Here is a 26,913-nt window from a genome sequence, read left to right on the forward strand (position 1 = left end):
CCCAGCCGTTTTGTCATCTGGAATTTACCAAAACCTAATGCTGCTGAATTGTGCCGAGCTGTGTCGTGCCGTGAACACAAGGGTGTAACTTTGGGTTCAACATTGGGGGGGTTGAAATTTCCACTTTTGAGGAAAATTTAAATTTTGAGTGTCAAACACTTCATTTTCTGCATTCTGGTGATTTTTTTCTGCAATTTGTGCCTTTTCTGCATCACTTTATGGTGCAATTGTCTTTATTTATGTAAAGGAAATTATAGGAAATAGGTTTTTGGGGTGGGTTGCACTGACCAGTTTTGATTATTGGGGTGGGGGGGGGGGGGGATTAAACCCCCCATATCCCCTGTAAATTACACCTATTCGTGAACACATGTTTCCACTGACTCCTCACAGCATGTGATAGCCGTGCAGGGCTGTTGTGGTCCTGCTTGGTAGCGGCCAACCTGTGATTGTATTCTCCCTCTAATCAAAGACTTCTCCTGCGCTAAACTGACGCCACACATGTTTTCTTGCTGGTGACTAAAAATGTCTCTGTGTTCAGCTTCTCAGTACTTGTGTAGATTGAGTTTCTGTGATTTAAAGTTAAGTTTGACTCCTACATACCTGTCAGTGCTTTTCATATATCTGTTATCACTGTTTAAGGATTCAACATGCTTCAGCCATGTTGGAGTTGTTTTAAGTTACTAATTTGCTGCTGCTGCTGCTGCTTCACATTAAAAGTTTTCCAAAGCCAAACCAGCACTATATCAGCTGATATAGATATATTCTACAATTTGGTCAGCCCATCAGATATAATATTGTAGAAAAGAACAGTACAAGTAGAGACGACCACAGTGAGCTGTTAGATGAAGAGGTGCAGGCGACAGGCGATTGTGGTTTGAACGATGAACACTTGCACCACGCCAGCATGGCTTGACTGGTTGGGGTTGTTCATGGCTCAGCTCAGTGCAAGTATCTCCAGCCCTATTAAAAAACGGCAATCCCCTATGAGCAAGCACTGGCGACGCCAGCAAGGAAAGACTACGCTTTTAACGGGAAGAAACCTCAAACAGAACCCAGTCCTGGTAGGCGGCCATCTGCCTCGACTGGTTGGGTTCAGAGAGAGAGAGAGAGAGAGAGAGAGAGAGAGAGAGAGAGAGAGAGAGAGAGAGAGAGCATTTAAGTGTGCAATTAACAAGAGTAGGAATATATGAAAACATTTATAGACAGAATAAAGATTTGAGAACTTTAACTCTTAGTATAATGAATGCCTTTGGGTGGGACTTTGTTCTCCAAAAGGTTTATATACAATAGCACGTCTGAGCCAATAGATGTTTGCAGTGTGATTGAATGGAGAGTGGCCGTGGCACGCAAACGTGATTTTACACTGTGGGATTACTACCGCCGGGTATTGAGCAACTCTGAATGTTCTTCCTCCAATCTGTTCAGATGTGATTAGTCCCGACGTGGTACGACTCTCGCTGCCAGGGCACAAAATGATTTCCCTGGCTTGTTAAAATCAGAATAGGTATGCTATGACGTAATGCTGGCAGGGGACGTGGCCCGAGCTGATTGATGGCAACTCAAACCGAACGAGACCCCTGATCGCGTGTCTGCTTCACATGTGGGTGGGATGCCATTTTTCCTGGGCCTGGAAACAATTGTGGGTTAAATTTAGATGCTACTTCCAGAGTGAAAACTCAACTACTCAGCTCTGTCATTAGTTTTAGCTCCGCAGCCCATTTGTTTGTTGTTAGTTTGGAGTCACCTTAGCCAAGAAAAGTTTTACATCTCTATCCATGTTTATCCTCGTGCCTCATTTTTTTTTCTTCTCTGTCCTCTCCTCTCTTTTCTTCATGTTCAGTTAATTTGCCTTTAATTCCTCTGTGACTCACACAGTGATGTTCATGCCACACATGTGACTTGTAATAATAATAAAGACACATGAGAAGCTGTTTTTATATGTTGCCTGGAGTCTTTTACCTCTCCAGGTGCTAAATTATTAGATGTGGTATAATTTACAGTAACAATTGCCCACTAAGGGAAAATTACTGTATATGTATGAGATCAATTAGTGTCTTCAAAGGTCATTGCCAATAGTTTGGGGATTAATGTTTTCGATAGCTAAATTGTCAAAAATGATTTCACAGAATTGGTATTTCCTTCGTAATTTATTTATATTGTTTAAAGGCACGGTGTGAAGTTTCTGACCTCTAGTAGTGCGATACACAGTCCTGCCAAAGGTTTCACACTATTCCACTGATCTACAGGTGGCGGTAATGACATAAGAAACACAGCAATACGCCAACAAAGGCAGTGAAGAAGACTTCCAGTCAGAAAACATTGTTTACATGGATGTAAACAATAGACAAATAACTACTTAACCTACTTTAAAAATTGGATTTGCAAATGTTTTATGAGGAAGGAAATACATTTAACACGTTTCTTAGACCTCAAGGATACCCACAATGCATCTTGATGAATAACAGGGTGGCTGGGGTTCAGGAGGTAGAGCTGGTCGTCCCGTTTGCTACCTTTTAAGGGCACCAAACTCTGCTGAGGAAGATTGCGTAATACAATCGAAAGCTCCAGAACGGCTACTTAATGTCACGATCGAGAATTAACTCAATCTCAAGAAAATCTTTACACGTTTCCATGTCAACTGGGCAAACTCTCTGCTGAGGTAACTCATGCAATATGATTGAAAGCTTTTCTCCTATATGTACAGTATATTGCCATGTCACTCTGGTCTAAGTGTTTAATTGGCATGAAACAAATGCCTTCTACTTGGGTTTCACAACTATATTTCAATTTGACAGCAGTATGTGTCAGTGTGGCTATGTGTGAGACAGAGAAATGTTCTGTTCATATGCATTTCAAACTCAATTTTGTGTGTGGAGATATTTTCTGGCTTTTGTGTATAGGCCCACAGGCTGTTATGTGAGGACACCAACAAGAAATAGGTCCTTTGTTAGTGCCTGTTTGATCTTTTGCTCCTATGGTGAAGACAAGGAACTATACCAATACTGTCTTTGGACTACTCTGCATTTACAAGAGAGGAAATCAAAACAGAAAAGGACAGATAAACAATGAGTGAAACTCGGTATAAAGCTCCATAATGCTGAGGGGAGCTGCATATTCAGGTGATAATTCTCTGTATGTTCATCACTATGAGCCAACCGTTTCACATTTTCATTTGATATACTGCTATTATAAAATATATCAATTATAGCCGCTTTAAACTCTTACCTAAGGATCTTTTTTCTAAACCTGAACTTTGATGGTTGCTTATGTATGTTATGTTTTCAGTGGCATAGAGTTTACTGTTATGGTAACCTACATTTGAAAACAAATCTATGATTTGAGACTACTCGGTTACATAATTACTGGATAGGCCTTGTTTTTGTTCTAGCTAATATTGTTTCCCTAGGTTTTGCCAGAAGATGACACATTTTCATACACAAGTCTCATTGAAATCCAGATCTTATCATAAGGCTATGGTGACATGTACAGGTTTGGATGGATGATCTGTTGTTGCTGAAAGCTGCTGAGCTGCAGGAATTTTGTGCTGAGTTCATCAAATATTACGAGTCGCTTTGAGCAGAGCTGAGGTCTGGAAACATTTACAGCCCTGTGTGTCATCTGATGATCATTAATGTACATTTTGAGTGGCATGTTTGCTTTACTAGTGAAGAGTCCTATTGCTCAGGCTAGCTTACACACACTAGTTCAAAAAAGACGATGTTGTGCACATCCACGTAGTTGCTGGTGCAGGACAAAAAAGTGAATGTTCAAAGAAGGTAAAGTCCGCACAACAGCCTAATGCTCCAGAAAAATACTTTAATAGTGCAAATAAGGCACACAAAGTTTCAGCCAACTATTTGGCGTTCCTCAGGTGTATTTGATTGCTGTGATCCATGACCCTTTATCTGTATTCATCACATCACATGGTCAGAGGTCAAAAATAAACATACATTGAAATACTATTCAGATCATTATCTATCTATTCAGAACTATTACTATTCATAGATGTATACTTATGCTATTCAGGTTGGGCAATTAAGATGACAAAATAATGACCTCACTGTTTCACTTTACAATTAATGCATGTAGTTGTTTCAGACTGACAGACTCCAGCGGGTGTGCCTCTCATGAATACAATTCAAATTCCTACAACAACAATTTAAGATGGCTACACATTTTTCAAAAGGTGACATGAATAATTGTGACATGACTGGCTTACACTCACTCACATTCAACTCACATTTTTTTTTAATTTGTAACAATTTCAATGTATTTTACAAAAAAAGGGGAAAATCTACGGTGGCCGAGACATGTTGAACAAACTTGCATATCCAAAACCCTTCTCAAACAGGCAAGAGCTTTCCTCTTTTACATGTGTAGGCAATAATAGTCCACTGGCACAAATATCCTGTTTCATTGTCAACATCCGTTGATTCTCACTTCCCTTGTTATGTTGTGGCTTTTGCATTTGTGTTTTCCGTTAATGTGCTCATGTTTTTCGAATTTGCAAAGTGTTTCAGATATGCAGTTTGTTCGACATGTCCCGGCCACCGTAAAAAACAGATGTAATAGCGTCATTGTTGTTTGTTGCATTTTCTGGATGGAAATGGCCTCTCTTTATACCTCAAGAAAATTGTCAGCTTTACATCCCATGTACATCTCTTACAATGTCTATAATTGTTAAAACTGGGAGCTTCCTTTTTCTACCAGTTTTTAGTAATTGCTTTTTTTGCAGGCAACCAGGGGAATTTCTAATCCAAGATACAGCATTTTACTGTCCTTAGGAAATCTCATGTCTCTAAGGGTCTCTAAGGGTCAACAGGTACACAAATATCGTCATATATGCGGGCCAATACGGTAACCTGTCTGTGTAACAGTATCTGTAAAGCCAAGGCACTTTATAGAACACCTTTGCAATTACTTTTAAACACAACCTTGTCCTCTTAGATTAGGAATATAGATTGAATATTTTAACCTCCTTCTGACCACAGTTTTGCCCATCTGTTCTTTGTTAAAATGACTGTATCCTCAAATAACATAAACCATGATACTGCCTGCCGTCATTCGTCATAGTGATGAATTTCACCACACTCTTATCTCCCGTTACATTTGACATACATGTTGTCCCATCACGGTGTGTTGTGATCTCTGCTGAGACTGACTGTCTCCAAAAAAGACAAGCTCACTTCCCTGTTGCTTCACCCTGCAGTACATGTGTAACACAGACTGGATATTGGATGGAGGCGCCTGAACTCCACACGCGTGTTGCATTCTTGGACTCGGTGCTGTCAGATGTTTTCAGGCTGATCCTGAAGGGGCTGCTGGCCTTGTTATTGTTGAAACACTGTCAGCTGAACAACCACATAGGACACATAGGAAGCCAGGAGATTAATAATGTGAAGCTCTGCTAAAACAAACTATTAACAAGGACCCAACTTCTTCAGGACCACCAGGGTGAACAGCCTTTACCAAAGCAAAGCAGAGGGTTTGATGTGTCGATAGCTCGGAAGAATTGAAAGTGAAATGTGAACTTTAGGTATTAAATATTGTATTTTGTAAAGTGATGTCAGTAAACTTAGGAGTGAGCCTAAAAGAGGTTCAGAGATCTGTTGTGAGTCCAGCTTTCTCTCACTGCTGCTGAAGAGAAAAGTTGGGGTTTAATGCTTGTATATCTTTTGATTCCTGTGACCATAGATTATTTTGCATGTGATTGTCCGGATACCCCAACATCACAATAAAGAAATAGTGTAGACAAAGAGAAATGAGAAAACTATAGCATCTCAGTTAGTGGGAAGTGGAACCGGACATCGTCATGGACATCACTGTTTATACCCGACCTTATCTGACCTGACCAAATCTCACCCAAACTCTCAACAACTACTGGATGAATTGCGATGAAAATGTGTACAGATGTCTGTGGACCCCAGAAGATGAATCCTTCAGACTTTTGTGAACCCCTTGACTCTTCATCTAACTCCCCCGGCAGGTCAATGTTTTCACTTATCCAGTTAAATATCTATTAGATTAGATGAATTGGACAGAATTTGTTTACGAATATTCATGTTCCCCTTAGGATGAATTGTATAAAGTGGCCTATAGTTAAATCCACTGTTGGCTAAACCCAATAAAAACCCAATAGCCAGAAAAGCTGACTCCTGACCAAAAATGCTAGTAATAAACACAAATACTCACATGATGAAGCTCTTTTCTTCTCAGTCATTTGTTGCGTTTTGACTGGCGCAACTGACTAAAACTGCAACATCTGTTGGTCATGTTATTTTGTTGACTGCTAACCGCTCATGGGTCTATGTGGTCCAGTCAAAAGTGTTCCGAAGCCTAAAATCTGTGGCAGATTAAGTCCGAAACTGTGAACTAAAGGTTAACTCAGGTCAGATCTGTCCTCAGGTCAACTCTGCTCAAAGGCCTTCAATAGGAAGATGTTCTCTACAGAAACAACACTTTGTAAATCTGCTGATTATTTTCATGATCATTAATAATTTGGCCTTATGTCAGAAAATAATGAAAAGGGACCATCACAAGTTCTAAAAGCCCAAGGTGATTTGATCATGTTTCATCCAACCAACGCCACAAAACATAAAGAATCTGGATGTAGGGAATGTTTGGCATTTTTTTAAATTGTTTGTTTTTTGGGGGATTTTTGTAGCTCCTATTCCATGGGACATAGTAGACGAACAGGCTCCCTTCTTAATGTGACCTTTTCACAGTCCTGCGCTCGCCAGTTAAGTGTGTCCAGTTGTGAAGCTGCTCGAGGCGGCAGGAGGTAGATCTGTATCTCAAAATCGGTTAGCAGCTTCTCGGCATCAGAAACTTGCAAATTAGGAACATTAGAGGCTCTAAAGGTTGAGAACTGCTGGACATGTGCTCGACAATAATTTCTAAGCATTCCCACAAGCTGTGTTGTGGTCCACCTTGCTAAACATGTGGTTCCCATTGTGGCCAGGCCTCTCTCTCTCTCTCTCTCTCTCTCTCTCTCTCTCTCTCTCTCTCTCTCTCTCTCTCACTTTCTCTGTATGCATTTATCTCTCTCGCCCTCTTCACTCACTATTTGGCGATTATTCACTCACTCTCTCCAAGTACAACAATTTTTTTGGATTGAATCCTTAGACCAGTTGTAAGACCAAGTTTGGCCCACACTTTTGCAGCCCTGTGTGTGTGTGTGTGTGTGTGTGTGTGTGTGTGTGTGTGGGGGGGGGGGGGTTAACTATAATAAATGATGAATATGACTAGGGCTTCCTAACATTGATAAAATCATTATGTGCAGGAATTAAAGTCTCACTTGTTGCTCTCTGAAACAAGTTTGGGTCCCGTGTGTTAACTTTTAAAGTGATAATGTTCACGATTCCTGCCTGTCTTGATTATGGCAACACCTTTGATGATACATGGTCAAACATGCTGTAATGATAAAGACACTCAGTGTGGATGGATAGTTCTGCCTTTTTTAAATTCCTAACAAACCTCTGTTAAAGCTTCCATTTATCTCCAGGAGAAGTACAGAGTTATTACTTAAAAATAAATGGATTTAAAACATATATATATATATATATATATATATATATATATATATATGCAGACATTTTTACTAACATTTTAATTCATTGACTTGAATTACCTGCTGCAACTAGAAGGGCACTTGGAAAGCACCTACCTCTGCCAAGGCATGCCGTATCTCACAAATTGAATACAGTGTGAGTTTTCCCAGTCGGGACTCAGGAAGTAATTTTTCAAATTAATTAGACACCACATGAATGCAGCACAAGCACCCTTTCTCACAATGTTGCAGTACTAAACGAAAATAAGAAAGAAAAAAAAAAGCATGTATCTTCCCCGTGATTCGTACCTGCTCCAAAATTAAATGGGTTCTTCCTTGGCCCATGGTAAACCCTTCATGAAAGTCGAGCCAGTAGTTTTTCCGCAACCCTGCTAACAGACAAACAAACCCACAACCAAACTGAACCAAAAACATAACTTTCATGGCGGAGGTAAATGGTAAAGCTGGATTCATGTGTTTGCATCAAGTGTCTTTTCTTCTATTATTGAGAAGTAGAAGCTTACAGAGCTTTTCTCCAACTCACTTGATGTTGTTTTTTATTATCTACAATCTCCCCCAGCATCTGAGACCAACAGTTTGCCATTTCATCACCACTTTAGTACATTTGATCGTCCCATATAAATTCAGGATAGTGTAGGGAGTTCAGGACTTGAAAACTATCTACTATCAATGACACATTTTGCATTAGTATTTGCCTTGTTTGCACAGTATCACTAATGCATTATGTCATCAATTGTGACCATAATTGTGTTTCTTCCTGCAGGTCCTCCTGGGCCAAAGGGAGAGAAGGGTGATACCGGACCACTTGGGCCCCACGGGGCTCCTGGGTTGACAGGCTCGAGAGGTGGGTACAACCAGACTACCATTCATCAGTAATTTAATTGTATAAAAATGGCCAAATAGTTCGAGATTTTGGTAAAAATACTCTTACGCGCTTTCAAGCAGAGAAAAGATCAATACCAATCCCATGTCTGTGGCCTGAATGGTGAATACCACATTACCATAGTGTCCCTTGTGGTCACCTGCCTACCTTTCTCTCCATTCGTTTCCCATCTCCATACTCTGATCAATTTAAATGACATTGTTTCAAACTTCTGTGCCAACCACTGCAAACAAATCCTCCTCCTGTGGGAAATGCTGTGATAGTACGGCTTTGGAAGTCTCTTACTTTAATCTTTGTAATACATGTAAGAAGCATAAGATCAGGAATTTCTGTGTTAAAACTATTTCTGATTTAATGAATGCGGCGCCTGAGATGCACAAGCACAGTGTCAAGTGTCTTATGTCTTGAGTTTGTGGATGGTTTTACAAGTCCATAGTCATAAAATGTACTTGCCCTATAAATGTCCAATGTAAACACCCTGTTTTGACAAGGCTTTTTTTACGCAAGAGGATTTAGGTTTGAGTGGCATGAAAAAAACAGCTAAACAGACTTTGGCTGGTGTTATTATCTCTGCTTTTGTGATTACATTCAGGTGCATTAATAATGCAGTGAGCATGGAGAATAAAAAAACTCATATAAATCCCCTTAAGAAAACAAAGCCCCAGACTTTGGATGGGGATTTATTTTCAGACTGGTTGTGGAAGGGTCCAGTGGGATGGGTCATCTATCTTTGTAGGTAATTCCACCAAAAACCACAACATTAACCTTCATCCCGACAGAAATGGCACCTCAGAACCATGAAATTACCATTTTTTTTTATTGATACAGTAGGATAACAACAACAACAACAATAAATCCAGATGTTTTTGGGACCCTTTCCAGCTTGCTACCTCATGAATCATCACCCCTCAGCTCCTCCCCTGTCAACATCCATCCCACATTCCCTGGCCGATGAACTGCAGCTCTCACATGACATTTCCAAGAAGCATTATCTCCCTGCTGAAAGTAAAAACCCCTCACTGCTGCTATAGTTCCAGGAAAAAGTGAATAAAAAGAATGTCTAACTGGAGAGAAGGACGAAAAAGGCTTGTTTAATAGTTAGCATGAAAACAAAGCAGACTGAATGGTATAAGGAACCGAGTGGACTGAGGACTATACTAGTGATTTAAGAGCAGGAAGAGCACATTTCCTTTTAACATCACCAATTTTAGAGAAAGTCCCGAACACTGACCATTACGCAAGCAATAATTTATTTAGAAAAATACAACGTTTCGGTCTTAGACCTTCATCAGGTAAATATATCACCAATTTAAAATGCACGTATCTTAGAAGTGATTCATTGTCTGTGATTGTGTACATATTATAGAGCAACTGTTGTTAAAGTACTGAGGGAAGTTGTGATGATGTGTAGATATAGAGGACCATTTAATGATGCAGTGTATTAGTTTATTTTAATGTTTTATCAATCAATTTAGGATGTGTTGTATCAAGTGAGATGTCATCAGTGGAGGTCACACTTCCAATGAACAATATTTAATAAAAAATACTGTAGTGAAGGATCATAACAAAGTTACATAACAGAACATGATATATAGAGGCTTGAAGCATTCATTGTGCTAATTAATGACATTAGACAAATGTTATTTTCAGATTTCTTCTCCTGCTGATGGTTCTTTTTGATGATAAAAACTACCCATGCTATTAAAAGGTCTACATACTCTGTAAAGCCGCACATGTACTTCTGTTACTCCATTTGCATTGAAGCCAAAGGAATCTATCCACACGTCCAGGCTCTAAACATCGTTTTGAACTTGTTGAACGATGGCATTGGACTGTCCTGCAGAACACAAAGACCTCAACCGCTTCTGCCCTCTTTCCAGAATATAATTGATTGCATTTACCCTACGGGTTTTTGTGAGGAGGGAGTTATTGACCCTTTGCATCACAGAGATAGAAAACCACAGAAAGCATGACATCATCCATCATCAGTTTATTTTGCGTCTCTGTCTCTCTGTAATGAGTTCAGTGTAATTTAATTCAGATTGCTTTGTAGTCACAACAGTGTAATCAGAGCATATCGGGGTACGGTGACATTTGACAAAGACTATGCTCCATACCTCCACAGTGCAATCAATAACTCATTACCACATTAATTTTGTGACGTTTGAGTGTGCTTACTGTAAACAAAAGTGTAAATTTTTTGCCACAGGGTAGGACTTTGCAGGAAATCTGAATTTGATTGTTTCATGGAACACAACAAAGGATAGCGCTATTCTTCCAGCATCAGCAAGCATTCAGAGATTTTAGGTGTTTGGCAGATGGTGGAAGAAGTGAAAGACCCACGTTGAAATCATACCTTCTATACATTGTGTCAAGGCAGAGAGGGAGGGCAGGAAGCAGACAGGCTTATTGGAAATGTATCAAAGTCCTCATATTATTTTACTTTTTTTCAAATTGGTTTACAGTCTGCTTGCAGTGATTTGAAAGTTAAAGTTAACCTGAATCAGTTATTAATGATTGTTAAAGCTTTAGTGCGTAACTTTTTGATATTAATGAACGTCCGTTACATTCAAGCCATTGCCAAATGAGTTGCTACAAAGCTAATTAAGACTATCAGCTCCACACAACTCTCTCTGTATACCTCAGTATTGCTATGTTCAGAAGATTGTGTCGTCCGGTGACTTTCCCGCGCAGAAGCTCGAGTGAAGATAATTACTGGTGCTTGGTACCTCTACTGAAGAGTCCATCATGTTTTTTTAATTCTCCGTGTCCTCCTTGGCTACTAGCAACTGCGTGGAGGAGGGGTGGGGGTGCGTGCGCGATCACGGAAGGCTTGCATCATGTGGACGCATCGACAGTGTTGTTGTCATTACTTAGAATTCCTCATGGGGACGACAGAAACTATGCACTATAGCTTTAAGACAAAGTCCTCATTATATTGATTTCTGATTTGGCACCACAGCAACTGCTCTAAATCATGGATTGGATTTGTTAGATGCTTTCCTCTTTAAATGCTAATTAGAAGTGAGTTTAGAAAATTGTTTTTTTTGTGAAACTAATCAGAACCAACTCCAGCTGTTATTCTCAAACTGCCAGGAAACAAAGATGAGATTGGGATTTTAACTTTAACCTCTTAAAGTCTAACTCCGATCATCTCTGCACTAAACGAAATGTATTAAATCACTTCAAATTATTTAATTCAATTCAATTCAATTCAATTCAATTTTATTTATAGTATCAGATCATAACAAGAGTTATCTCGAGACACTTTACAGATAGACTTTACAGATAGACTTTACAATTAAAGTAGGTAAAAGCCACAATAGTTACGGCAGTTTGAATGGTGTCAGAGCCTGCAGCATATTATAGCCACATTACCTATTAGATGGTTATTAATCACTGATTGTATGTGTTTGTGTTTCAGGGCTTACAGGAGAAAAAGGGATCCAGGGCAACCGGGGAATTAAAGGGTCCGTCGGGGTCAGCGGTTTTCAGGGAGAAAAAGGAGACATTGGACCTGCTGGTCCCAGAGGTATGTATTTTATTTCTCATATTAATCAAAGCAATTCAATTCAGTTCAATTCAATTCAATTCAATTTTATTTATAGCATCAAATCATAACAAGAGTTATCTCAAGACACTTTACAGATAGAGTAGGTCTAGACCACACTATAAAAGACTGTTTTATATAGTCATACATATAGCTTATCTACCTGTTTAAAAGCACATAACAGTTGATTTTATTCGAGAAAACATATGGAAGCACGAGAACATACAGCACAGATTAAATATCATAATCATAGTTAGAGCTGTAACAATTCTAAAGTTTGCTGTACAATTAATTGTCTCAGAAATAATTGCGATTAAGGATATAATTGTCTCTTTCAGTCAAATTTATCGACATTTATTTATTTATTACTTTTTCAAAGAAATTTAAGTTTTTAATGAATTCCAGGATAAATCTTTTGGTTATATAATCACTGTCATGTGACCCAGATAATGTAAAAACACAAGTACACAGCCTATAAAGTTAACCACACCTCTTTATTATCATAAAAAAAATAATCTAACTGTACTGTTGCTATAAATGTATAGCCTATAGGGTCAAGTGCCAACAACTAGTATAGCTTTAGCTCAACAGTCTGACCATATACTTATATAATAAAAATGTGGTATACCTAAACAAAATCAACAATGACCATCAACAGCTATACCCTTTAGCATCTTAGCTAATGTTAGCAATTAATTGCGGTTAAACAAAGAAACGTTGATTATGTAAAATAACTGACAATTAGACAATTATGTAATAATTGTTACAGGCCTAATCATAGTATGATGTAATAATCACAATGCTGTTTACTTTATGGGGTAACAGTAGTAGTCACATTAAAGTGAGTCACTTACTCACCCAACAGTTCATCATTCACATGTCAATAGAAAAAGCCTGTTACTCCCAGCAGTCTTGAACAACTCGCAGCTGAATCTTGTCAACGCCTTCACAGCTCAAATCATTTCAGAGTTTTTAGACGGCTGTTTGAAATGTTGACTTTTTTTTTTTTTTACCAGAATAGAAAATTCCTCAGTACAACCAAATCTTTCACACATCCTCCATCACAAACAGGTGCCACTTGTTTTTCTTTTTAAATTCAGCCATGGAAGCTATGATAGCTTAACTCTCCATATCTTCCTTTATTTATTTCACAGAAACTGCTGTCTGTGCTGATCATGAGTCCATGCAAGAAAACATTTTACCACATAATAATCATGACAAAATAAACATATGTAAAATGATCAATACATCTTTCTAGGCACCATAAACACTTCAAAATGACTTTGAAGGAGAGTAAAAAGGGACTTGAGCACACTGATTGACTTGCAGCCTTTAATTGTGCAAACAAATGTTTCAAAACTGTCTTCAGTAAAAGACAAGTTAGTTAAAATGGACAAAGACATAAGGCAAATACATATATAGTCCAGCATTGAATATAGATATTAAAATTAATAGCTATATTAGCTTTAAAATGGTCCATACAATTGCCATGTGTGATTCGAGAAACAGGCCTTAAATTGGTTCAAATCACATTATGAATTGATAAATCAGTCGGTAGATGGGAGTCAAAAGGAGAGTTGAATATTATTTTCCTACATAACATATTTAAGGTATGCAGTGAAGCATATGTTTTTTAGTGAGGCCAATGCCTCTTTGAGAGTTATAGGCTAATAATTATTAAATATGATGCAAAATCCATTATGATCATTTAATAGCTGTGCAAGACAGCTGAATTACTATTTTGCATTGCACTGTATAAATATGTATTTCTTTGACATGAGCGTTCAAGTAGACATGAGAACAAGATGCCAACTTTGGAATCAAAATATTTTGAACACACAAAAACTTGATGACCTAGTGCTACAAGTTTTGTCTTTCTCTCTGCCTTTCCTTCCATCAACTCATCCACTCATCTATCCATTCATCCATTTCTCCACACAAGTCTCTATCTACATTGAGCCCCCGGCGTGTTGATGTTTCCACTCTGGCATCACCAGCTGGACAGTGCCAACGATAACAAAACACACTTAGACACACACACAGAGTGTTGCTGGGGAAAACATAGCCATGACAAATATGATAAGGCGCTGTAGTCTTTTTCGTGTCAGCATGTCATTGTGTAGGTATGTATGTTCGGCCAACAGCTGTTACTGATCAGAGTTGGGTTTGGCTGACCTGTCCAGTGTCCCTGTGTTGGCCAGTAGCTCTCAAAACCTTGGACCAGTCTGATCTGTTGTCTCCTGTGTGAGCGCATGCGCTTGGCTGTTATGGCTCAACACTCTGCACCAGACTCCACTCTAGGTTTGGTGTATTATTTTATATAGATGGATGTTTCTATTGCTGCTACATTATAACTGCCCTGCCCTTACTATAGGCGCACAGCTATGCAGCAGGCTTCCAATAAATGTTGAAGACAGCACTGGAAGCAATTGTGACAATGTGAAAACAGTAAAGAAAGCAAGAACACAAGAAAAGATCAACCTTAAAGGCCCGGCCACACAACTTGTGTTTTCTAGCTCTTTACTGTATATATACAGTATATAGTTCATCATAGCAAATCATGTTGTAATTTGGTGTAACACTGATTTGTTTGGAGTAAACAGAAGAAAACATGAAAAATTAGCTTGGGCAGCCACCATGGCTGGATGAACAAACATGAAAAGAGTGTACCCCACAAACAAAGTCTGGTACTGGTGATATTGTTTGATTGACAAGTCAATTGTGTAAAGAGGTCAAAACACCACAGAAACAAGTGTTTTTCAAGAAATGTGGAGACAAGATGAAGAAACAAGGATCCTCAGGATGTTTGGCAGTCTACACTCTGGCAGTTTACAACAATGTCTGTCTGTGCTTCCACCCATCTGGGGTCTGGTTGTGGGTTTAACAAACCAGCGAAGGGTGAAGAGTTTGTAGACTTTCTGGTGTGAACGGAGCCTCAGCAGAAGGCAGTTGCTCAGCTGTGTGATACTGAAAGCTTGTTAAAACACCGCTGGGAAGCTTCATGGTTTCTTTTCACAAATGAATGGTGGATAGACTCAGGGAGTGCATTAGGTGTTGGCTTTTTCTTTGGTTGTAAAGCGCCACAGATCAGCTGAGTTAAACATCTCGAAAATATTGTCAGTCATTTCTTGGTGTTTAAAGCTGGATTGATTATTCTCTTGGGGAAAGAAAAACTCCACAACAAGCTGACAGACACACAGCCCAGAAATATATTTTTTCAAACAAAAATAGCAAACAGTTGTCTATTAACCCATCCAATTGAGCAACTTTAGCATTGATTTGGATTCATGTTTTTGGCCAGCTGATGGACATAAGTCCAAAATTCACTAGCATTTTAACTCTCTTTTGGTCTCCACTAGTAGGGATTGCTCTGTTGCCAACGGAAATTCCGCCAGATTTCACTCATTTAGGCCAGATATCCGTTACCTTGGGCTTTCTTTGTGTTGGCATTTTAAACTCCGGTCGATTTATGAGGACTATGGTGATCTTTTCTCAGATCTTTGCAGGGAAAATTGAGAAATCTAGCTAGACTAGACTGTCCAATCTGAGTTTTCTGTTGCACAACTAAAACAAGGTTGTTTTAGTTGTGCAACAGAAAACTCAGATTTTTGGTGGAACCCATGTTCCCGAGGCTATTTTTGCAGAGCTTTTTTTACTGTAAACAGCTGCCTGCTGGAAATGAAACTGATTTGAGTGCTGAGACTAAAAAATACAGTTAGTTTACCAGCTGTAAAACCAAAACAATGACCTAAAAAATTAAAGGGTAAAAGCTCATTAGAGCTGCAGAGTTTGGTGATTGTCGCTGGTTGGTTTTGTCACTGCTGGCTCCTATTTTCAGAATAAACAAAGTAATTTGATTTATTGTTAATACAAACAAGACCAAGAGTCCACCGCCATGTGAGGCGTAGGTACAGCCATGGGCGTAAATCTGATCTAACAGTAGGGGGGGGACAATAAACATAAAATTTCTGAAGAGCAATTTTTGAAGGGGACACAAATAATAGAGCCAATTATACTCGTAGAGGACATGTCTACATAGAGGAAAGCCTTAATACTATCATTAGTGTAGCATGGAGACTGTACCATTATCCTTATTTTCAGTGTTTCTCTCGATTCAATGAAAAAATGACTAAATTGACCAAAATATTCTTCTTTAAAACCATGTATTTATTTTTAAGTTGTTTACAATCAAACCACAAAAATACCTTAAAAGATAATGACTTATTTTCAAAAAGTGTCCCCATATAAAAGAAATACAATGCTTTTGTACACTTGTTAAATTAGCTGATCATAATGTAAATTAGTGAGCCACTAGTAAAGCTCATCTGCTAACCCTGACAGCCAAACACCTCCAAAAATATGAACTGAGCTCAACACACTTACCTGAGACTCTCCACCTGGCTGTCCCTGGTCTCCCTGTTCCTCAGTTCTTTCTGTCTCCTTTGCCTGTGACATAGTGACGTTATTATTTCCATAAGCACCCATTCTTATAAAGATGATACCAAATTGTCTTGATATGAGGACTTAATGTACTTACTTGGCGTTTTGGTGTAAGCCTACTGAAAAAGGATCTTATGCCTGTTTTTCTTTTCTCTGTCATTTTATCTGAGCAACAACAACACAAATCTTTGACGTCAGATGTCTAAATATGAGTTAGTTTCATAGGTTCACCACGCGGTCATATAATTATAAAATGATCTTGCGTCCTCCACATAAATATTAGGTTTCGTCTGGGACAGAAGATATCTATTTAACTGATCTGCCACTTAACTTCATATTGAGCAAAACACAACTGTAGATCTTCAATATTAACCCTAATGTCAGTTCACACACATAACGTTAGGCTTATCGCCGTGGTAACGTTAATTGTATTGGGTGCATTTCTATCCAACAAGCTATTAAACAAGCTAGACTACATTATATTACACTAACATAGCAAACATGTTGTCATGACTAATTCATTAATTACTCAGCATCATTTCTATTTGAGAAAATAAAAACTTCATCCGATATTTAATGTGAATAAAATAGCCTTGAACGGCCTACTTACTACATACCTGTCACTACCCGATGTGACTGTGAGTCTAGTGCAGATCCTAACGTACAGCATGCAGTGGACCAAACCACTGTGAGGCAAGGGATGGGGGACTCAAAATGTTTCTAAACTTAAAAAGCTTTTTTTGGGGTTTGTATTGTTTTACTACTTACACAGATACAACTTACAACCCTTAGATGGGGGTGGGTCCTGACACCCCCGACCCCTCTGGGATTTACGCCCTTGGGTACAGCGGTGCTTTGAGCTAAATGCTAACATCAGTATGCTAATATAATCACAATGACAATGCTAAAATATTAATTAACAATGCTAATTAGCAATAAACACAAAATACAACTGAAGCGAATGGGATTGTCTTTATTTGTTGCAGTTGTTTATGATATTAATGGACAAATTTAAATGTTGATATACAGGTGGTGCTAGAGGAAAAGTCTAAGGGGATTTTTTGAGTCATTAGGATCCATCCTCTTGGTAACATGAATGAATGTCTGTACAAAATTGAATGGAAATGCATCCAATAGTTGTTGAGATATTTCAGTCTGAACAAACTTGGTGGACTGACAGACCAACTTTCCCATCCATACAGTCGCTAATGTGGCTAAAACTGTTAATTAGTGAAGCTTTAAGTGCCTAAACTTCACACATTTACTCATTGCTGCCATTCAAGGCCACAAGCTTGCAACATTGTGCAATTTTAAATAAAGTGCATCTGCTGTCTCTTGAGGCTCAGCAGTAGCTTACCAGTGTGTTTGGGGTTTTCTTGCAGTGTTATTTAGTTGTTAAGGATGTGGTCAAGATGGAGGTGACACTGACAGCTGAGGCTCATCACAGGCAGGGCGTGGTGTTAAATACACTACCCAGACATCAACACACACACATACAGTAACACATGGTAAGCGGGACAGGGTGCCACCTTGGCTGGCAGCTGCCCCTGTGGTCTTGGATGTGAAATAAAAAGTCAAATTAAAGGTGGGATAAATGCAGACTTAAAGCTGATCCTCTTATAGCTTCATGGCAAAAACAGACTTGTGGTTTCAAACCTCATGGCTGAGAAATTAGCAACAAATGGCGCTGAAACTGACTTCGGCCTTGGAGGTTATTCCCCAGGGTTTGGAATAGAATCATATTTTGAAATGAAAACAAATGAGAAAAAGTCGTATCCAAGCTGCTCATTGGAGGGAAGTGTCGTGCGTAAATGTACCATAATTTTGCAGAAACCACAAATTAGGGGATTTTTTTTTTCTCACATTAATTGAACGGTTTTGCTTTGTATTAACTTTTCCAACATGCAAAGATCTGCACTGTAAAAAGAATACCTTGACACTGGTACCTTTATTTCAGTCCAAAAAAAATAATCTATTTTCAATACTTCTTTCTTTCTGCTTCCTCTCTTCGACCTCATTCACAAAAACAACATTCAACCACAACTTTTAGAGGTAAATTAAGCACCGGAGGCAGGGTGGATATCCTCTAATTTTTCACATTTTATGCCCATATCACAAGGCAAGATTAAAGGGACGACTATTTTATAGGCTTTTTGCTAAAAATATACAAAGAAATACAAAGGAGAGGAAATGGGTGTGACGGAGAGGAAAGGTTATAAAACTAAACCTGTCGATGGCCGAGCTGCTCTTGTGGGTTATTTCACATTTCTGCCCCGTTGTGTGCTATGTTGTGGTTGTCACTGTAGACTCTACACATAAGGATATGTTTGGGTTGTGAGTGTCGGGTTGATGAATAGATCTACCATTGTTGGTCTTTCATTCAAAACGGGATATTATTAGTGTAATTACTAAAACCTGCAGTGAAATCTGTTGGTGTTAAATAGTTTGTTTCTACTTAAATAAGAACTACATCTGAGTGAAATCACTGAAAATCTCACATTTTGGTCATGTTTGACTTTGATATTCCAATGTTGATACTATTACTATTAAGAAATTGTAAGTGTGTTCTTGAGAATGATTATTTGAGGGCGGCTGGGTAGCTCACATGGTAGAGCATGCATCCATATACAGAGGCTCAGTCCTCAACGCAGCGGCCGCGGGTTCGGTTCCGACCTGCAGCCCTTTGCTGCATGTCATTACCCCTCTCTCTCCCCTTTCAAGTCTAAGCTGTCCTGTCAAAAATAAAGGCCTAAAAATGCCATAAAAAAAAGAAAAAAGAATGATTATTTGATTTAACTCTGTCATAGATAGATAACATAAACATTACACACTTGTCCAAATATTCATAAACCAAAAAGGAAGATAACCAAAACAAAAGACAAAGATTCAATCCAATATGGACCCTGGACATGCAATGTGTAAATACATAAACAATTTAAGGTCAGGCCTAAATAAAGTAAAACAAAGAACAAATTATGAATAGCATAAACCAGAAAAAAGGTGTCACACATGAAATTGAAGCATAATATAAGAAAACGTGCTCCCACAAGTCCAATGAGATTGTGAGGAGTCTGGAAATAGTCTACGGAGTAAAGTTTAACGTCTGTCTAAGATTGAGTAAGAGTTATGTTTTACCAGTCAATCAATCAAATTTTATTTAAAGTGTAAAGTCGCCATTAAATATGGTCTCAGTGCACTTTACAATTAAAGGAACACAGAAATAACAGACAGCAACAGAACAATTGAACAGCATTAAAGCACAAATAATAAACAATACAAAACCAGCAACATAAGGGAATAAGTGAAAAAGGTTCAGATTTTATTTTATGCTCATGTAAAGTCTGTTTGATTTTCACTTTGTTTTTCTGGTTTGTCCTCAGGTGACAGAGGAGAAAGAGGGTTTAAGGGGGAGAAGGGGGATCGAGGAGACCAAGGAGAGAGAACAGGTAAGAGCTGATTTATTGATCAGCAGCATAAGAGTGTGAAGAAAGAAGTGACAGCATTCAGCCCACAACATTGAAATGGCCTTCAAAGACAGCTTCCGAGTGTTTTCTCACCGTGAACCGCTATCGGCAGGATGACATATTTGTCTATGCCTCCCAAAATGATGGTTACAAAAAGTATTCATTTGCCAGAGCCATGGTTAATTACTTGGTTAAAGGAACAGTTTTAAGGTACGGTCGCCTGTATCCACATCACACATTTCGCCACCCGCACCTCCTTGCTAAGAGGATTTGCGACGGTATAACGTCACGCAACTCCTGCCTTTAGTTTCTGAAGGACAGTAGTCAAATTTTTGCACCATAAGTGGTCCTTGTCAGGTAAACATATATGTTTGTTTCAAAAATTTGAAGACTGGACCCATGCTGTTGTTTTTAGGGTGAAGACAGTACTTGCTTCACCTCAGCAGGTCATGAAGAGTCCATTCTGGTTAACAATATTATTCCACCAGTTTGAACTAATAAAGTAAAGTTAGATGAATGCTAAATCTGATGTACGAACATCACTATTGAGTAACTTTTTAACCATTTACCTGGGTTTAGGATCTTCCAGGGTCCTTTGAGGGGGTCCCCACCATAAATGAGGAATAGTTCATGATATCACTATGACATAATCCACCAAGTACTACCACCATGTTACAGCACAGGGTTGCACAATGAAATGTAAGTTGTAGCTCCTTCACACTACATACACATAGAACATATATATACAAATATTTAAACCAGAAAAGAATAAAATAAAAAGTTCATTTTGCGCTCACTTCTGTTAGATTTCAATATACTGTGGACTGCTCCACTTGAACAAGCTTAAAAACAACAAAACATTGCATAGCTGGAAATAATTTTTCACCATAACATTCCTCAAAATAATAACATCCTGTAAGGCAGTGATTCTCAACTGGTGGGTCGCGACAGACAGCTGGTCAACAAATACATAAATAATATTTAATGCACATCTGGTATTGGACTTGTCTTTTATTTTTTATTTTTTTTATTTTGACAGACATGCTTCAGAGCCGTGCAAAAGTCTAGCGCCGTAGCCATGGTAACCATCATTTGCTTAACGTTCACTTTAAGTTTGTGTTGATGACAGGTTTGGTGAAAACATCTCGTTTTGTGGGCCTTTTCTTATATATTTAGTTCAGTATTCATATTTTATTCACTTTCATACATGCATTTGTCATGGTCCTCCTCAGTTTCTTACTAATGTCCTCTGAATGCAGAGCTATACATATAAGGTAAATATCTAATTTTGTGGTCTTATTTATTTTGTGCAGTTTTAATCCATGCAGTTGTCATGGGTTGTCCTCAGTTTCTTATCAATGTGCTCTGAAATGCTAGCCTGACATCGTCATACTCAGATTCCCGACCTCGAATGTTGTGGGCGGGGCTAAGTTCGGCTGGCATCCAGGCTACTGAAATGCACTTTTCACATGTATATATGTATATTTATGTTTAAAAAATATGACGTACGTGTGTTGTCGAAGGCTATTTTTGAAAAATAAATTTGCTTGGTTTAAATTCTATAAAAGTGGTTCACGACTTAATGACCATGGGGAAAATTTGGGTCATGCGGTAAGACCAGTTGAGAACCCCTGCTGTAGGAATCCCAAGTCTCTTGTTTGGTTGAGTGACTCTGTTAGGATAATTATTTATCAAAGAGTGGACAAAATCACTGGAGTTCTCTTAAAAGTTTGTTTACTTGCAGCAAGTAGAGTCAGTTTACAGCACTTCAACATAAGTACAGAAAATGACTGAAGATTGTTCACAACAGTGTCTTTTTAAAGGAGTTGGGAGTCAAGTTAGTTATTCGGTTCATGCAATCTGTAGCTTTCTTCTTATCTCTGGCCAGGGCCGGCATCTCCTCCACATTATGCGTTCTGCCCTCAGGGATACATCCTGTGCTCTTTGCAAGGTCACTCAGCTTTCATGATTAACACATGAAAGACAGAAATACTAAAACAGCAGTTTGGATGCAAATGGTTTAACAAAGAAACTGAAGCAAAACCGTTCTAAGCATAATTTTTCTAACAGACTCCATTAATGTGCTGCTTTGAGAGATGACCGCACATGCATGCAGGCAGAGCAGTACAGAGTCAGTTAATCCAGTGTGGTACAGCAGTAAAGGGAACACAGTCTGCTGAAAGATTCAACGCTGAAATGAAGTGTTTTATAGACTTTATTGCGGAAAACCATGTTGGAACAACTTATGTTACCGTAATATTCCCACTAATTAGTCTGGTAATAAACTCCTGTTTCAATTCCAGTGACACTGTTTTATCTTTTTTCCACTATCATCTTCTCACATTAAACCCTTTTTATATGAACAACCGTAGAAAAGTTTTTTATTTTCATGCTGCTTTGATAAACTGTAATTCAGCGATGCTCACAGTCATAGAAATCTAATACACAATTTGAAAATTAAATCGGAGTAATAAAGCTACAAAATTTTAGGCTTTTGCTCCATTTTTTCAGACTGTTCACAACTTCCTGTGGGCACTGAATGAACATTTAATTTATCGCACTTATTTCCAAGATTCATTTCATTTGTGACATTAAAGCCTCACACGGCATCACTCACATTAATGTTGCTTTTAAACCTAAAGTCACTTTAATGATCTCTGTGGAGAAGAAAATGAATGAACTTAAACACCTTTGATTTCACAAAAAGTGTCTGAAAAAGCTAATTACACGAGCATCATCAAATACAACTACGCAGGTAAATTATGTAAATAATCTACTGTTAACAGCTGCACATTCACAGTAAAGAAACACTGCTGTGACAGTTGGCAATATAAGGCCAAAAATTTACAAGCTGATGACTTTTTGGGCCTCATATATCTCTGTAACACCAGATCTGCTTTTCTTTTCAGAGTAATCTCACGGTTTCCGACACACGATGAAGAACCACATGGCTTAGTGTACATCAAAAGGACTTAAAAACCCATTATACATATACATATGTCCTGTGAGGGTAAGCTGAAACCTCGTACAAAACCACCAATCTGGGTTCAGGTAAAAAAAACAACCATTAAAGACCTCCAAAACCACACACATTTCATTTTTCGTTTTTCTTTCTTTGTTACATCATGATGGTTGTTCTCCATGTGATGATAGATGTGGTGGTGCTCACATCAAATAGACTTGAACACTCGACCATCTGAATGCTGTTTCTGCCCGTTAAAGGACAAAGATCGGTGCTTTACTCACATAATTTACAAGACACAGACTTCGAGGTTTCAGAGACGGACAGGCAGACTGAGAACACATGTTTTTGGCTGTCAGAAATATCGCATCACAGCATCGGGCACTTTTCTTGTCACAAACCTCATGTGGCTGACTTATCGTTTGATGCATGACTCAGATCTTTTTACGCTTCAAAGCATACAGCGCATACCTGTATGATCACTTACCCGAACGAGCACCAGAACGAGTGACCCAAGACCACTGAAGTTTAGTCTGTGTGAAAAGTGTGCATTCGTCCACACATGTTGGGTATTGACACAAAATCAACCTGCCATACAGGACGTTATGTCACTGAAAGAATCAGATCTTTAGCTCTTTTGAAAGCTTTAACAGCACAAAAAAAGAGTATTTCTGAGTAAAAAAAAAAAAGACGCAAATGGATCCCAGATTGTAGTCATTTGTGAGATTTAGAGAGAAAGTGAACACTTTTCTTCTATTTTATCTGGATTGATGTTCTTTTAATTGACAGTGAAGTATCTTAACTCACCAGATACACAGTTAAAGGAAAGTAAATAGATCGGACAAAAACAAATGGAAAGAGAAAAAGAAAGAGAAAGAAACTGCTTTTGGGAGATGGTCTCTTTACTGTAATTAACTTGCATGTGAATTTGCAAAAGCGCATACTTCATCCATGTGTACCTTGTTGATCATTGTCTCAAGTGCTTTGTGCAAAATCCATATTTCAGATTTCTTTGACGTACATGTTCCTTGTGTTAATGATCATTTTTGTCTCCGTATTTATGTATTTGCAGTAGCATACCATGTAAAGTATATAAACTGCTAAGCTACATATTGGCTGCAAACCAGTATTGCTAAATCCTGCTCCCTTACTTACTGTTGCTGCATCTGTCACGCTTTTCGTTCTTACACAGCACATATACAGTTTTCAAGGGGGGTCTGGCAAGATGGCACCGTCAAAAGACGTGTTTTACGGATTTAAATATCATAAAATGTACTGTATCACTTAGGTTCGATTTTTAGGCTAAAAACATGAAATATGTCCAACATTAGTTGAGGATAAAGTCCAACAATTTAACTGTTATAATTCCTGGGAGACATATCCCCATGTGTATGTGTCTTGTAACAAAACACCAAATTATTCATTTTGGGGTCGTTTTGTGTAATTTTCACTTGACAGTTGACATATTACAAGAGAGATTGGAAGCGATGCACACACACACACACAACCAAATACACACATCACTATCCTTTAGAGCTGACAGTTTGATCTCGAGGGTCCGACTTTAAGTGTTGTGGGTTTAACGTTTGACAGGTTGTTTTTACAGTGGACCTGTGCAGCTACAGGGATCCAAATATAAATGATTTCATCTTCATACTTGTGAAAAACATCATGTTTTTATGTTTATGTGAAGCCAAGCTATTAAGCGGTGTTAAGGAAAAACTCAGGAGCAGCACAACTCATTTGACATACGTGAAGAAGGTACGGTGGAGACCTTGATGAATTACACAGGAGCATTTAACACTCAATTGAGGAAAGAATTTAGGCAGGCAGTACAGTTTAACCACAGTGTGTTATTGTGTCGTGCCGTCCCAACTCTCTGAAGTTCCTGTCTTCCTGAAGGTGTATTTAAACTCATGCTGCAGGCGTTAAGTTCAGCTGAACTTTCAATGTAAACAAAGATATTACAGGCGCCTGAACACAGATGCTGAAGCCTAGTTCAGCCTCTCTCTCTCTCTCTCTCTCTCTCTCTCTCTCTCTCTCTCTCTGGGAAGTATGCAAAAGTGTGGCAGGCCCACCGACCTCCAAAAGGAGACAATCCTGAAACAAAACATTCCCTTATCATGCAGCTACCTAGATTCCCTAAATCTACGAAGGCACAAAGTTGAAGTACTCCTCTGCCTGGAAAGGTTATGAGGTTATGTTGGACACTGGCTTCAATGAGACCTGGGGTACCACTGTCTCAACTTACATAGCATGAATTTCATAAACTGGAAATGCCACCACAAGCGGTACTTTGTGTCATCCTCCAACATCAATGCTGAGGAACAGAACTCAAACAATCAGATCAAGCAATATATATTTACCTTCTACTCTTCAGTTCTCATGTGTGTTGAAATACCCCCTGCAAACTCAGTTTTTATTATTTATGTTTAATTTTTATTTGCTGAATTCAATTATGCGCTGGAACAGAACAACCCAGCTCCCACACAGTGTAGTTTAATCTAATTTTATTTATTTGTTTCACATTAAGCAAACACACATGCAGAAATCCCCATGCTGAGAACACTTTAAAACGGTGAGAGTGAGTCAGTCTTTTACTTTTATTTTACAATTCTATCTGCAGAATCACATCCAGTTTGACCCTTTCATGATGTTAATTTTAGTGAGCTCATTTTGTCACCATTGGACGGAGTCAGGCTAGTTTTTTCCCCCTTCCTCCAGTCTTTATGCTGAGTTAAACTAACCAGTTGCTGGCTGAAGCCTTATATTTACCAAACAGATATGAGGGTGGTATCAATCTTTTCTTCTAATTACAGCAAGAAAGTGAAAAAGCATATTTCCCAAACACTCATTCACTTGTATGTTATGCCAGATTTTGAGTGTGCATGTACGCTGTCCAAGAAAATCAAATTAGAAGAAAACAAATTATGCCAAACTGAACGAAAAGACAATGCAAGAGTCAAAAGAAGAAAACACACAATAACATCTGAGATTTAAGAACTTTTTCTAAACAGATGGAGGTGGTTAACTGTTGTCCTGAAGCCATTCAGCCCTGCCCAGTCCAGACCCTTCCTGCCTGCCAGATAAACATTAGTAATATGCGATCGCTCTGTGTTCTGGCCTTCTTCAGGTATTGACAGTATAGTGCTGTAGCTACCCCCCCACCCCCCCTCCCTCGGAGGCTTGAACCACTTGGACAAGCGCCAACACTTGGAGTTCACTCGTCTAGTTTTCCCTGGACAAAAACAGTCATTATATTTCATGAACAGGAATGCTACAAGTCTTTTGTCCAAATTAGTGAGTTTATGGTGAACCACTTTGTTGGCTGTCCAACATGCGAGCTGTCGGACTGTGCAGAGACAATAAGACACCATGACTCTTGACATATTACTTAAAGAAGTATTTGTTTTCATTGCTTACTTTTCTCTCTCATGCGTGTTATTGTTCACATGCTTTTTGACTCAGGAAAAACTCATTAACTATGAAACTTAAGGTCTTAGTTATTAGTTGAATTCAGCTTTTTAAGGCTCATTTTTCTTTTAACAGCTGAATTTTTATATATATTTTGATCCAAAATTAAATTTGTGATTGATATTTTATGAGACGGTTTGGAAACCAGGGTGGATCACCCCAGAAAGCGTTTTCACCTAACAATGTGCTGCCCTTAGCTATTGATGCTACGCCTATTAAGCTTTCTGCTCTCGTATAACACATATTCAGTTAACGGAGGCTGATTTACCACCACACTTTGAAAAAAAAAATGTAAACAACGTTAAACAACGGGTCCTTGAATTTAAACAGAGGTTTAAAGAAAATTCCTAGCCTGCAACAGTCGATTTTGCTGTCTGAAATCCCAGCTGTTGCTTGCGGATTTGACCAACTGTAGCTAGCTAGGTAATTAAGCTAGTTTCATGAGTTAGTTGAAAAAAACAGTTTCCGGTTGCTGTTTCCATTTCCAATGGACTTTATTTAAACAGAAGATTCCTGTGCAAGGGGACCCAAATGTGCACTTGATGGCTACATATGTTAGCCTGGATGCCA

General features: G+C 38.6%; 1 protein-coding gene across 2 annotated transcripts in view; it reads left to right on the plus strand.

The window, feature by feature from the left end:
• The window catches only part of scara5 (scavenger receptor class A, member 5 (putative)), an 82,806-nt gene that overhangs the window by 43,553 nt on the left and 12,340 nt on the right, over positions 1 to 26,913 (plus strand). For both annotated transcript variants that reach the window (XM_031322375.2, XM_031322374.2), the window contains 3 exons: positions 8,334 to 8,414; positions 11,878 to 11,985; positions 19,824 to 19,889. In XM_031322375.2, coding sequence (XP_031178235.1) covers positions 8,334 to 8,414; positions 11,878 to 11,985; positions 19,824 to 19,889 — 255 coding nt within the window. The remainder of the gene's footprint in view (positions 1 to 8,333; positions 8,415 to 11,877; positions 11,986 to 19,823; positions 19,890 to 26,913) is intronic.

Source organism: Sander lucioperca, chromosome 19, assembly GCF_008315115.2.
Source record: "Sander lucioperca isolate FBNREF2018 chromosome 19, SLUC_FBN_1.2, whole genome shotgun sequence".
NCBI classification, from domain to species: Eukaryota; Metazoa; Chordata; class Actinopteri; order Perciformes; family Percidae; genus Sander; species Sander lucioperca.